The 14,354-nt window shown below is 48.0% G+C and overlaps 2 protein-coding genes across 4 annotated transcripts; one reads left to right on the top strand and one right to left on the bottom strand.

Annotated features, from left to right (window-relative positions):
* Positions 1-1,287: 1,287 nt before the first annotated feature.
* BAG2 (BAG cochaperone 2) lies at positions 1,288-9,257 on the bottom strand. Its single transcript, XM_048298103.1, has 3 exons — positions 8,997-9,257; positions 3,130-3,239; positions 1,288-2,148 (listed from the first exon to the last, which is right to left on the bottom strand). The coding sequence occupies exons 1-3, from the start codon at positions 9,161-9,163 to the stop codon at positions 1,748-1,750; spliced, it is 678 nt and encodes a 225-aa protein (XP_048154060.1). The 5' UTR covers positions 9,164-9,257; the 3' UTR covers positions 1,288-1,747.
* Positions 9,242-14,278, top strand: LOC125323267 (atherin-like). 3 transcript variants are annotated; one of them, XM_048298105.1, is made up of 3 exons: positions 9,242-9,510; positions 9,635-9,716; positions 12,529-12,849. In XM_048298105.1, the coding sequence occupies exons 1-3, from the start codon at positions 9,242-9,244 to the stop codon at positions 12,724-12,726; spliced, it is 549 nt and encodes a 182-aa protein (XP_048154062.1). In that variant the 3' UTR covers positions 12,727-12,849. The 3 variants fall into 3 exon arrangements, with proteins under 3 accessions (XP_048154062.1, XP_048154064.1, XP_048154063.1); XM_048298107.1 differs by lacking the exon at positions 12,529-12,849 and adding an exon at positions 14,159-14,278 and having other exon boundaries at positions 9,259-9,510; XM_048298106.1 differs by lacking the exons at positions 9,635-9,716; positions 12,529-12,849 and adding an exon at positions 14,159-14,278 and having other exon boundaries at positions 9,259-9,634.
* The last annotated feature ends 76 nt before the right edge of the window (positions 14,279-14,354 follow it).

The raw sequence follows: 14,354 nt of genomic DNA, 5'->3' as shown, positions 1-14,354 counted from the left end.
TGCTATAAAAAATAAAATTTCCTTTAGATACCAGTACAATGAAGAAGATCTAAGAAAGAAAACAAAAAACTGTAAACTTTTTGCCTGAGTAACTTTATAATGGCCTTAAAATGCCAAATATTGAAGGAATATTCTAAGCAACAATAAGCTGTGTTCAATTTAAGTGCTGCACAGCATCAGTTCTGAAAACAACCCAGGCCATGTATTAGTGTAAAGGGTTTTAATACTGTTGAATAGCTGGAAGATTTTTTTAAAGTGGAATTATAGAATTAATATCACCAACTCTTAGAAACTTTTCACAATCTCAAAGCTGACACTTGGACTGCTTTCGAAGCACCCACCTGCAATGCTGTTTCTGCAGAGTAAATGCAGTGACAGTGACCTCACAGCAGCTGACGTTTCCAAGAAGAGCAGCTCTGAGTTCCCTGCAGAGCACCTGAGCCCAGCCACAGCGTTTAAAACCGTGGGGCTCCCGAGTATTGGTTGTGCAGGAGCCTAATGTGCAGCACTCTCACCATGGGCTGGTGCCCTCAGCGCATCCAGGTGTGACACTCCAGCTGTAACACCCCAGGCACTGCCACCAAGGCAGCTGTGCTTGGTGGCATCACTCAGATCCTTCTGGCTCCCTTCAGCTGAGCTTCAACCTGAGTCAAGTTCAGCAGGATGGTGGCTGAGCCACAGAACCCCCGCTCCCCTCAGGGCACTGCCACCCTTGAGTGAAGTACTGCAAAACTGGCTGCAGGGGGTTAAAAAATTCCAGGCACACCCTAAAATCTGCAACTCTTGACCAACAGCCACAGAGCTAGCTGGGTGATGATGAACAGCAGTTACTGCGAGTGAAAGGGCAGAAGATAAAAAACCAAAAACCACTCACACGAAGAGGTGAGTAATGCTGGATGTAGAAAGTACCATCCTACACAAGACACACAATAAATACGGTGTTTGCCAGGTGAGAAGTCAAATGTTTTGCTCTGTGGCTTCATAGATTATGCAGAAGTGGAGCAGTAGCTGATACTATCTTTCTATTATCTTTTGAAAGAAAAACACAGCAACCTCAAAGCTACAACAAACTTGTGGGAGCAGGATGGTTCACCAGGCATGGAAGGGGCACTACAAGAGTTGGCTCATTTCTAGCATGGCTTGCAATCCCTGGATACATGTGCTGCTTTTCACTTCCTCAGTTACAAACTGGGGGTAGCTGTCTGTCTCTTGAAAAGTATTATGATCAGTTTATTCAAAATATTCAAAATGTGCAAAATTATAAATGGTAATGAGTAGGACACTGTGTTGTTTATGAAAATACTATTAACAGTTTATTAATTGTTTTGATTTATTGCCATGATTTGTCTTTTGTCCCCAAAAGTCTGGTTCACACACTATGTATACAGCAGAGAAAAGCTGAAATCTCATGATAGGACAAAACAGCTTTAGTTTAAAAAAACCCAGGAGAATGGAGGAAAGGCTAGATTTTCAGTTTCCGTCAGTTCAGCAGAAGCACAATTAACAATTTGCAATAGAGCAGTATCAACTCTACAAAAGAACTGATAGCATTCCTTATTGCCAAAAGAAAATGCCAATGCTACCAAAACCCATTAAATGCTTGCACCTTGCAATCAAAGACACCTTGGTGCGTGTGGCTGTGTATATACGTGTGTGCTCATACAGAGAATTTTTTTCTTGGCTTCTGTGTGCTTTCTATGGGCACTTGCTCCTCCTGTGGTTTGCCAGAAGTAGCCAGGAGAATGTGTTAATCCTGTTTACTGTTGCAAGACTGCCGAACAGATGATTTCTGATGCTCCAACAATGTGATGGACTTCTCGGAATTTTCCAAGTTTCTGAGCAGAGTCTCTAGGCGCCTTTTGATTTTCTTCTGATCCTCAATGGCACATCCGATGACCACAGACTGAAATTTCTGATCGATGGGTCCTGCTGGCACGTCGGACGTGCACGCACCATAAAGGGACATTAAGCGCATTTTGGCGTCTTCCAAATCATCAAGGAGTTTATTGACGATCTCATCAATCATTTTGGTGGCGTGCAGTAGGGACTCCTGCTGCTGCGCGTTGCGGATGGTTTCTACGGAAACCTCCACAGTGAGGGTTCGGCCCATCAGGCGATTAGCGGTCAAATTCAGTTCTTCTCTCTCACCTCAGTCGAAAAAGAGAAAATATCCTTGTTTACAGGCAAATACTTTCCTGTGCAAATAGCATCATCAAGACACTCAAACTGCTATAACTTAGCAGTAAACAACTTTTTTAAAGTAAGTGAAAATCAACAAGATTTCCAGAAGCCAGAAATGAGCTTTTTGCATTTGCCCAAGTCATTTCATAGAAGCCAGTGTCTGATTTGAAATGAAGCATTAAACTCTACTAAAATTGTAAGCAATGTTTTTACACTGCTGACACAATGCTTGCTGTGTCACTTTAAAGCAAAACATACAATATTATCAGGAAACATTCAGTAGCAGAACTGGCTCATTAAGGACTTCTGTGCCATTCTGAGGGAGAGATTTAGACAATACGCCAGAAGGCTATAAAGAGAAAACTAGATATAATAAGAGACCATGAAAAACTGGTTTCCTATTTTCTGAAAGTACAGCTGCTTTTCAAAAATATGGACACAACGTACTTCATATGTAGGCTCTTGAAGAGCCAGTAAACCAGCAATTTAAAGCACCTAATAATCAGGTTTAGAGAATATATTTAAAGCCATGAATCACACAACTGTGACAATGATCTTAATCATCAGGTTCTTACAGGCTGTACACTTTGTACCACTCATGCCTATCCAGTAGTCAAAATCATTTTCAACTATATTAAATCATCATCAATGTTTCTCCCTCAGCAGAGCTATGTTAATCTTGATTTTGAAAATGTATCAGTGAACTGAGTATGGGCTTTCACATACACAGTAGTGACACTCATGGTAGTCCATCCACCTGAACAGCATGAATTTACAGTCAAGAAGAGGACATCTCAGGATAATGGGTGACACTTCAACAACCTCAACTGACTCCAATGCTGCACCTTTACCAGCAGCAAAGATAGCTGCTCACACAGAGCTGCTCCCTAAGAGATGGGCTGATTTGACTTTGGGTCAGTTGGAGGGTACGGCAAAGCAGCTTCTCACCTTCACTGATGTGCCTCATATCCTGGCTGTTCTGTATATTGTGGATCATTTCAAGCAGAATTTCTTTCTCTTGTTCCATAGCAGATGCTGCATCACGGAAAGCCTCTACCCTGTACATGGTTGAACCAAACAAAACGTTTGAATAATAAAATAGCTGTTCACCTATGTAACTGCCAAGAACTGTTGTTTTAAACTTCAGCTTAGAGTAAGTACAGTCAGTTCTTAGTTATCCATGAGACAGACTCTCTGATTTCATGACCTTCTCCTCTGTCTTAACTTCATTTTTCAAGACTCAATATAATTTTTAAAAAACAAACAAAAGGAGGGGCAAACCAAAACAACAGTAATTCAATCAGACCTACATCTTTTATTTTACTGACAATGCTGTTCTGTCCTACTCCGTGGTTAATCTGGATATGCAGAGCCTGACACTACTACAGCCCTATAGCGGAAGTCCTATAGCCAACTGGCATTACTATCAGCTGCTTAACTAGCAGAGAAAGGGACTGAGTCCCTGTCAGGGAATTTGGCAGTGAAGGTGGCAGCTGCAGAGATGGAGGCAACAAGAGGTCCTGGCTCCCTTGTGCCACCCCCAGACCAGCAGAACCCGTATAATCCGCCTGCAAAGCAGCGAACACTCCAGAAAACTGAAACACGCTGAAGAACCCCTTTTACAAAGGAGAAAACCCTGTGAGTGGGACAAAGCTCACACATTTTTATTACCATGGCAAGGATTTCCCTGACACAAGTGGTGTGCCTTGGTCACTGGAAGAAGATGGACTGCCTGCCCCCTCTGTCACTGGTGCTTTTCATGGAACGATGCTCACTGTGATTCACACAGGGAGGAAGCTTCTGTGGGAACAGCTCCTATTTCTGGGCTTGCAAGGAAGCATGAAACTCTGTCCCTCCTGAAACCAGACCCCTACCCCAGTCCTGTTATTGTGCTGAAACTCACATGTAATGCAGTGAGGACAAGGGGAAAGTCCATCAGAAACTGCCGTCCCTGTAACTATTGGGTCTTGGTAAGGTGTGTGGTTCTGTGCTCACAGCCTGCCCTCCTCGTGCATAAGGTTCAGACCCAGCTTGCCATGGGCAATGTGAAAATGCCGCACGAGAAATCTGAGTTCAGTTTCTTAATTCATGTCTTATTCCCCACCACAGTTTTATAGAGGGGGCTTTTGCATTCAGCTGAGTAATATGGAAAAGAACACTGGAGAGCTCTAATGCAACACTTTGAAGACCTGGTACCAAAGAGGGCAATATCCCACTCCGTTGGCTTTTCTCTCAGACTTGAGGGCAGGGGCTTGCAGAGAACTTTCCAAGCTGGAACTGGCTGCAAGAGTTGCACCAAAACCATCAACTCTGCGTTCACAGGCCCCACGGAAAAGCAAGAATATCATGTGAACCTGGCTGATGGTTTGAGATGCTCGCAGTGCACAGCTCGGGAGGTCTAGCTGCATCATGCGAATCCATCCATCTATCCTGAAATGTTTATGAAACCTGGCCAGAAAAGGGGAAACAAACCAAAACATTGTTAAGTCTCTTAGGTGCTCTGCATTCTTCAACATTACTGGGCGCTGCCCTGTGAGCAGTGGCTCAATGCTGTCTCTGCAGATGAGGGCGCATCTCCTGAGACAGGAACGGAGCTGCTGCTCCCTCCTCACAGGCTGGCTGAAGGCAGGTAACCAGGAAAAGAGCAGTAAGAGAAAAGAGGGTGAAAGAAAGCAGAAGAACGGGAGCATTTGAGGATATAGTCACTCTTCACATGCAGCCTGCTCATGAAATTGTTCTGTTTTACAAAATATTTCGCCCAATTTAGTCAGTGAAAGCACAGGCTTCAGGCCCTGCCTTTAATGTTCGTTCTGAGGAGGAGTGGGAAAAGTTAATGCAATGCAAATTCATGCCAAGAGCAAATACTTTTAATTATTATTTTGGACTGGTTAGTAAGAGCAATGAGGCAGGTGGAGTCATCTCATACTTCAGATGTCTGCACTTTATAATTTAGGAAGTCTACCAGTATTTCCAAAATGCCTTGCCATGCCTTTTTAAAAAACTAGTATTTTCACAATTTAAAAAATGCATTGTGCTCACTGGAAAGTTGTAAATCAAAATTTTAAAATGCAGAATTTCAATTTTGATAGTGTTTTTAAATCAGATTCTGTATATCATTGTCCTGACTTAAAAACTAAAGTTCTGCCTTCAGTAGATAAATCAGTCCATGATTTCCAGGGGCTTTGCTGAAAAATGTGGAAAAGCTGCATTGCAGAGATGTATCCTGAACTGGTACAGTTCTAAAGAGAGTGCCTAAAATATCATTGCTTCCAAAGGCCAGCTTGGTATGTGAGGTAGGACCTAAAAGCCAAACTGTCAGAATTAATGTTGCATACTGCAAAAAAAGAAAAAGATAGTTCACCAATTAGAGTTTTGATTGACAGTAATTTACCAAAGGTAATATAACCAAATCTTAAGAACTATTTTATTTGCAATAATTGCTTCTTCAGAATTATTTTTACCATTTTTTTAAACTGCAATATAGAGTGCCACACAGCAACGGGACAGGGTCATGTCAGAACAGTGCTCCAGTGGGAAAAAACCCCAAAAAACAACAAATAAATGGAAACCAGTCACACCAATCTCAGGAAGATAATGTGTCAGGATCACACCTTGCAGTCAGTTCTCATAACTTCTTTCCTAAAATGCATGGTTTCTTAACTTCACAGGTTTCTGTAAATCTTTCATTTCCATGTGGGGGGATCCAAAAAAAAGTTGGAAGATTTAAACCTCTGACAGAGGTGACTGATGTGGGAAGGGGTGGAAATACAATCCAAGTCTCAAAAAAAAAACCCAACCAAAGAATAAAAGGCAAAGAAAAAAGAACACAAAATACTCATATTTATGCCCAGTTATCAATTATTTTGATGCAGCAGTATGGTCTTTTTTCTAAGAGATGAAAACCTCCAATCATATTTTTACTTGGAGTGTATTTGTTGCTGTGAACATCAACTAAATATTCCATCTATTACCTAACACTGAAAAAGACATTCCTTACTTCTGATTTTCCCTGTTTGTGAGCAATTAGCTGTGCAATGCCTTCCTTTGCTACATACCATTTACATGAGCAGAGCATTCCCGTGACAAACAGGTGGACCGGCCTGCGCTTTTGTTCCCAGATGAGAAACTTGACACCCGCTTTCTTAGAACAGCTGCAATAACTCTGTCCTTTAAACTACTGACTGACTTAAACAGCCCACTGTTACAGCCCACGTGCTGGAGGTTCAGATAAGTTTTCAAAGGAAATAAGAAACATCTGAGGATGGAGCAGCTTTTTTCCTGAAATGGAGCTGAGCACATTGGAGGGAGACAAAACTGGGAGTTTCACCGTGGCATCCTCAGCTGCTTCAGCTGAGTGTCCACTCCCAGGTGAGCAGTCCTGTGAACACTGAAATGAATGGTGGGGGAATACGGTTGATCCAAAGAACAAGATAAAAAGTACAAAAAATTAAAATCAAAAGTACCCAGCAAAAATCTGACTTATCTCATGTATCATCACACCTAAAACTGTTTTCACTTAACACAACCAACAGAACACAGTGACTCATAAACAAAGCCTCTGGTCTTGCTTCCAGCTGCTCCGAGATATCTTGGCAGTCACGGCAACACGAAGGTCCAAACCCTTACAAGGGGCAAACATGCCACCTGCCCCCCTTGCCACCTCTGCCTCGGGCACTCACTCCGTGGCAGCCAAATTAATTCCCCTTCCCTGCTCACTTTCCATACAGAAGAAAGCCCCTCTGCAAATGCCTATCAGGGAGATACAAAAATACCCCATTACTGTTGGAAAATAAGCTCTCACAGTGGAAAGAAAGGGAAAAAAAGGAAGGCTGTTCAAACTGGATCATTTTACAATGGCTTTAAACTGGAAGAGGGTAGACGTAGATTAGGTATTAGGAAGAAATTCTTCACTATAAGGATGGTGAGGCACTGGAACAGGTTGCCCAGAGAAGTTGTGGACTCTCTTGGAGGTGTTAAAGGCCAGGCTGGATGGGGCTCTGAGCCATCTGGTCTACTGAAAGGTGCCCCTGCCCATGTCAGAGGGTTGGAACTCGATGATCTTTAAGGTCCCTCCTAACCCAAACCATTCTATGATTCTGTGATTTTCCAGAAGGATGAGGATTGCTTCAGAGTTCAGTTGACCTTAAGCAACTTGAGAACTGAAGATTGTTGAGGGTTTTAATTAAAGGCTGTAGTTCAGTTTGACAATTTTTCACTTATTATATTTACTAGCAACATATTGAGGGTCTATGGCAAAACCAAACCAGCTGGAAAAGGAGAAAGTTTGGAAGCTTTTGCTCCTGTCATTCAAATAAATTTGAAATGAAGTATGTTGATTAGTTGAAAAAACCCATAAAACTTGACTGACTTTTATCAAATTAGTTGGACTTTTTTTTTCATGGTTATTCCACATTTAGAATTATGGCTGGCTGAAAGAACCACAGCAAACTGGGAAGTTTAATTGGGGGTTTAATTGCTGGCTAACCAAACTGTCTGCTTTGTTTCAGAGTCGCTCGGCAAATTTAAAACACATTTTTGCATATTCTGATGTTAATTTTTGGATTATATATTCATCATGCGCCTAGACCTGGATGCAAGCAGTGAGACTTGTTTGCAGACAATGATTTTGTTTAGTCAAATTCTGAGAAGTCTGCAAAGGACTTCAAGGAGATTTAATCAAGCTAAGTGAAAGGCTAATATAACAGCACATCAAGTCCACTCCTGAATAATGCAAAGTAATGCAGGCAGAAAGGGGAAATAAAACTCCTGCATCCCACAGAGCTCTTCTAATTACAGGAAAGTCCTAGAAACATTCTGGGTGGTTCTGTGAAAGCTGCTGATCAATATGCAGCTGTAATGAAGGAAAGGGTGTGTTGAAACAGTACCAGGGGAGGTGAATCAGTGGCATCCTGCACATCCATCCACTTCAGAAAGGACACTATGTAATTTAACAGAGCTGAGAGGACAGGGAAGATGATTAAAGGCAAGGTATCATCTCTCATGAGGCCAAACTGGGAAAAAATTCAAATGGTATTATTTAGGGAACGTCAAGTAGCAGAAAAAGTCAGGACATGGCACAACGATGAAATTCACATAACATTTACAACAACTTTGGAAAAACACACCTCTGCTGCAGAATGCAATGCTGTTCACATTATAGTGACACGATTTAATACACCTCAGAGAGGAGGTGGACACCGACACAAGTAACAAGAACATCCACAGCTGAATCAGTAAGTGCAAAGGGAGGTTTGGAAGACAAGAAGCCTCACATGCCAGCATTCAGCACTGCAGCTTAAAGGCTTGCCAGAGTCTCCGAGAGCCTGAATGACACCACGTTTTATCCTCGGATTTCCTGCATCTTCTTATAAAGCACCTGCCCGCAGATGCGGGATGGGGGCGACAGGGTGGAACGACAGACACGATGCACGGCGGGCTCGTACCCGCCGTGTCACAGCTCGCAGACCGCATCCCCTGTCTGCTAAAGGCTCCCCACACCCTGAAGGGTGACAAATCCGAAGCAGCCCTTCGCGCTTTCTCTGAAAACCGTCTACTTTCGTACAGTCATATACATATACCCAGGCCACGCTGGCTCACCTTAGAGCAGCAGCTCCCATTTGTAAACTTTGTCGCCCATGAAGGAGAACCCTTTTTCCTTCGGTCCCCTCAAGAAGCCTCACACCGCCACCCCTTCCCCTCCCTCTGCCCCGGCCGGGGGAGGGCTCCGCGCCCGCCGCCGGCCCGCGGTGCGGAGCCACCGGCTCGGGGCCAGGCGGCTCCCCGGCCCCCTCCCAGCGCCCGGCCCCGGGCCCCACCTGAGCTCCAGCTGGTCCAGGTTCTCGAGCAGGCGGCTGGAGCGGTCGGCCATGGAGGTGGAGCGGTAGAAGCGGCCCCGGAGCTGCCCGCCCGGCTGCTGCTGCTGAGGCTGCTGCGGCTGCTGCGCCCCCTCGCTGGCCTTGGCGCTGATCCTGGCCTGGGCCATCCCACCCGCCGCAGCCGCCGGCGGAACCTCGCTGCGGCCGCTCCCTCCCCGCGTCCCGCAGGCGGCGGCGGCGGCCGAATGCCGGCACCTCGCTCATGGCCAAAGAAGGAGCCGCCCCGCCGCCGGCCCCCGCGGCCACCCCGCCCCCGCGCCGGGCCCGCGGGCGCCGCCTCACGCAGCGCGGCGGGGCCGCCCCGCCTGGGCCGGGGGGCAGCAGAACCACAGGACGGGCCAGGTCGGGAGGGACCACACTGGGTCATCTGGTCCGACCTCCCTGCCCCCTCTCGAGTGAGGGAGACTCCACAACCTCTCTGGGCAATCTCTTCCAGTTCTCGGTCACCTCCACGGTAAAGAAGTTCTTCATATTCAGATGGAATTTCCTGTGCCTCAGTTTCTGCCCATTGCCTCTTGTCCTATTACTTGGCACCACGGACAAGAGGCTGATTCATCTTCTTGACACCCATCCTTTAGGTACGTAATCACATTGATGAGGTCCCCTCTCAGTCACCCCTTCTCGAGGCTGAAGAGGCCCAAGCTCCCTCAGACATTCCTGGTAAGAGAGATTCTCCAGACCCTTGGTTAAGCTAGTAACTCTCCGCTGGACCTCCTCCAGGAGCTCCATGTATCTCGTCTCTGCCCCCACACGCCTCCCTCTCCGCACACAGCGATGGAGCGGCAGAGCTCCCCAGCGAGCTGGGCATGGATGGGCTGTGCGTGGGGATGGATGGGCTGTGCGTGGGGATGGATGTGCTGTGAGTGGGGATGGATAGGCTGTGAGTGGGGATGGATGGGCTGTGCGTGGGGATGGATGGGCTGTGAGTGGGGATGGATGGGCTGTGCGTGGGGATGGATGGGCTGTGAGTGGGGATGGATGTGCTGTGAGTGGGGATGGATAGGCTGTGAGTGGGGATGGATGGGCTGTGCGTGGGGATGGATGTGCTGTGAGTGGGGATGGATGGGCTGTGAGTGGGGATGGATGGGCTGTGAGTGGGGATGGATGTGCTGTGAGTGGGGATGGATAGGCTGTGAGTGGGGATGGATGGGCTGTGCGTGGGGATGGATGGGCTGTGAGTGGGGATGGATGTGCTGTGAGTGGGGATGGATAGGCTGTGAGTGGGGATGGATGGGCTGTGCGTGGGGATGGATGTGCTGTGCGTGGGGATGGATGGGCTGTGAGTGGGGATGGATGTGCTGTGAGTGGGGATGGATAGGCTGTGAGTGGGGATGGATGGGCTGTGCGTGGGGATGGATGTGCTGTGAGTGGGGATGGATGGGCTGTGCGTGGGGATGGATGGGCTGTGCGTGGGGATGGATGGGCTGTGAGTGGGGATGGATAGGCTGTGAGTGGGGATGGATGTGCTGTGAGTGGGGATGGATGGGCTGTGAGTGGGGATGGATAGGCTGTGAGTGGGAATGGATGGGCTGTGAGTGGGGATGGATGGGCTGTGAGTGGGGATGGATGGGCTGTGAGTGGGGATGGATGTGCTGTGAGTGGGGATGGATGGGCTGTGAGTGGGGATGGATGGGCTGTGAGTGGGGATGGATGGGCTGTGAGTGGGGATGGATGTGCTGTGAGTGGGGATGGATAGGCTGTGAGTGGGGATGGATGGGCTGTGCGTGGGGATGGATGGGCTGTGTGTGGGGATGGATGTGCTGTGAGTGGGGATGGATAGGCTGTGAGTGGGGATGGATGGGCTGTGCGTGGGGATGGATGGGCTGTGCGTGGGGATGGATGGGCTGTGAGTGGGGATGGATGGGCTGTGAGTGGGGATGGATGGGCTGTGTGTGGGGATGGATGGGCTGTGAGTGGGGATGGATGGGCTGTGCGTGGGGATGGATGGGCTGTGCGTGGGGATGGATGGGCTGTGAGTGGGGATGGATGGGCTGTGTGTGGGGATGGATGGGCTGTGAGTGGGGATGGATGGGCTGTGAGTGGGGATGGATGGGCTGTGAGTGGGGATGGATGGGCTGTGCGTGGGGATGGATGGGCTGTGCGTGGGGATGGATGGGCTGTGAGTGGGGATGGATGGGCTGTGCGTGGGGATGGATGGGCTGTGCGTGGGGATGGATAGGCTGTGAGTGGGGATGGATGGGCTGTGAGTGGGGATGGATAGGCTGTGAGTGGGGATGGACGTGCTGTGAGTGGGGATGGATGGGCTGTGCGTGGGGATGGATGGGCTGTGCGTGGGGATGGATGGGCTGTGAGTGGGGATGGATGGGCTGTGCGTGGGGATGGATAGGCTGTGAGTGGGGATGGATAGGCTGTGCGTGGGGATGGATAGGCTGTGAGTGGGGATGGACGTGCTGTGAGTGGGGATGGATGGGCTGTGAGTGGGGATGGATGGGCTGTGCGTGGGGATGGATGTGCTGTGAGTGGGGATGGATGGGCTGTGAGTGGGGATGGATGGGCTGTGCGTGGGGATGGATGGGCTGTGAGTGGGGATGGATGGGCTGTGCGTGGGGATGGATAGGCTGTGAGTGGGGATGGATGGGCTGTGCGTGGGGATGGATGGGCTGTGCGTGGGGATGGATGGGCTGTGAGTGGGGATGGATGGGCTGTGCGTGGGGATGGATAGGCTGTGAGTGGGGATGGATGGGCTGTGAGTGGGGATGGATGGGCTGTGCGTGGGGATGGATGGGCTGTGCGTGGGGATGGATAGGCTGTGAGTGGGGATGGATGGGCTGTGCGTGGGGATGGATGGGCTGTGCGTGGGGATGGATGTGCTGTGAGTGGGGATGGATGGGCTGTGTGTGGGGATGGATGGGCTGTGAGTGGGGATGGATGGGCTGTGAGTGGGGATGGATGGGCTGTGCGTGGGGATGGATGGGCTGTGAGTGGAGATGGATGGGCTGTGAGTGGGGATGGATGGGCTGTGAGTGGGGATGGATGGGCTGTGCGTGGGGATGGATGGGCTGTGCGTGGGGATGGATGGGCTGTGAGTGGGGATGGATGGGCTGTGCGTGGGGATGGATGGGCTGTGAGTGGGGATGGATGGGCTGTGAGTGGGGATGGATGGGCTGTGTGTGGGGATGGATGGGCTGTGCGTGGGGATGGATGGGCTGTGAGTGGGGATGGATGGGCTGTGAGTGGGGATGGATGGGCTGTGCGTGGGGATGGATGGGCTGTGAGTGGGGATGGATGGGCTGTGAGTGGGGATGGATGGGCTGTGCGTGGGGATGGATGGGCTGTGCGTGGGGATGGATGGGCTGTGCGTGGGGATGGATGGGCTGTGAGTGGGGATGGATGGGCTGTGAGTGGGGATGGATGGGCTGTGCGTGGGGATGGATGGGCTGTGCGTGGGGATGGATGGGCTGTGCGTGGGGATGAGACTACAGCAGTCGAGTGTTCCCTGTTGTGACCGCAGCGTCACCTGCCCCGCATCGGTGCCCGGCCACCGCACACCTGGACACGCGGCAGCCGTGTGGTGCCTCTGCTCCTCTCTGTCATCATCTGGGGCACAGAGAGACCCCGGGCTGCCCTGGTGCTGTCCCCCCTCCCCTTTGTGACAAAAGCAGCAAAACCTGGACCAGCCAAAAGCAGCATAAACTCTGGCTGTAGTTAAACCAGAAGCTATGGGAGGAATAACGATGTTTTCAATATCTATATTAACTCTGTGTGAGATGGGAGCTGTTGGTACGAGGATCTGCATTCCAGAACTGATCTGTATGGTTGGTTCTTGGTTTGCTCTTTCATTAAATAAAACAAGAAACTCACAACCACCCAACTGCTATTTTTATTTAAAGCTAATTAAAAAATGAATTACAAAACTGAAAACAGTGGAAAGTGCAATAAACAGGAGGAGAAAAAGTAAAGAAGGGCTTCAAAAATTCAGCAGCTTGAGAAGAGTGAAAAGTTAAACCAGAGGCAGCCCTTACTGCATGCAGAACCTGAACAGCATCCCTAAAAAAAAAAGGTACTTTAGATACTGCTTCTCATAGTGCATCTTCCTCCTGCCAACTGCAAGAGCCCCCTACTACTTACAGAAAAGAAGCTGTTTCACCAGCTGTTATTGTCCAAGATTATACAAAAAGGCTTACTGGAAAGAAAAGTGTTTTATGTTCTTTATGTGCCAGAAAGAAAAGATATATCTATTTCATGGTAGCCAAGGTAGTGGATCTACATCTAGTATTGTCCCAAGAACATATTTAACTTGACTGTATGAAATGGTACCTTCTTTCTTACAAGCACCAGCAATTCAAGCCACACATAAGCTTTACTTGCCACTACTGTGAATATTTAAAAATGAATTTGCTTTTCCCAGAAGTCAAGGTTTGGGCAAATACCCCATGGCTCTAACAGACCAATTTTTGGCACCCAGCTAAGAGGGATTTTGTTGCACAGGGATACTGTTTTGTATGCTTATCCTGCTGTGATTCAAAATAGCTGTTTTCTCAGGCTTGTCCATTCAGAATTATATCATGTCCCAAGCACTCTTGTTAAATTAATTGCCTGAGTTCTCTTTGTTTTACGTGGTTGAATAAGCAAGGCTCATTGCCTGTGAGATCATGGAAATAACTTCATTTGAACAATTGTTCCATCCATCTCTCTACAGTCTCTATAGAAGATAATTAAAAACCATTTCCCACCCCAAACAGAAACCATTTGTAGCCATGACACAGAGTTTGCAATCATTTATTTCCTGGGATCCTTCTATTCTTCCCATGCCAATTTATTAAGCATCAATTAGATTGGGTTTAAAAAGCAGAAATCAAAGTAGCTGAACAGCTCTGAACATTTTTCCCTGGCACAGGTAAACAGGGGTTTAATTCCACACAGGTAGAAGCTACAACAGCTGAATCACAGGCACAGAACAGCTGTAAGTGTCCAAATGTATCACACTTGACTTACCCTCTTGAACAGCAAAAGGACACCTTACACTAGAAGGGAGAATAGCAAAACTATGGAAACAAAATGCAAGTTTAAAAGCAAAAATGGTCTTCCACGACAAGTCTTGAAATTACTGCCTGTGGAAACTGGGATATTTTCCCTTTCAGAGACTTGGAAGGACCTTGAAAACTGCTTTTCCTGCTCTCTAGAGGAGGAGATTGCCCTCACCTCCTCTATTTTTGCCAAGGTATGTAAAGGGACAGTTAGCATCACTTTTCCAAAATAACAAATGGTTGGTCTAGAAAGACTGGAGTTCATCCTCACAGGAAGAAAAGTGATTCACAGCTGAATTGGGGGAGTTTT

This window comes from Corvus hawaiiensis, chromosome 3, assembly GCF_020740725.1.
Source record: "Corvus hawaiiensis isolate bCorHaw1 chromosome 3, bCorHaw1.pri.cur, whole genome shotgun sequence".
In the NCBI taxonomy this organism is placed as follows: Eukaryota; Metazoa; Chordata; class Aves; order Passeriformes; family Corvidae; genus Corvus; species Corvus hawaiiensis.
The sequence above is the reverse complement of the archived record's forward strand: the minus strand, read 5'-3'. Positions and strand labels throughout refer to the sequence as shown.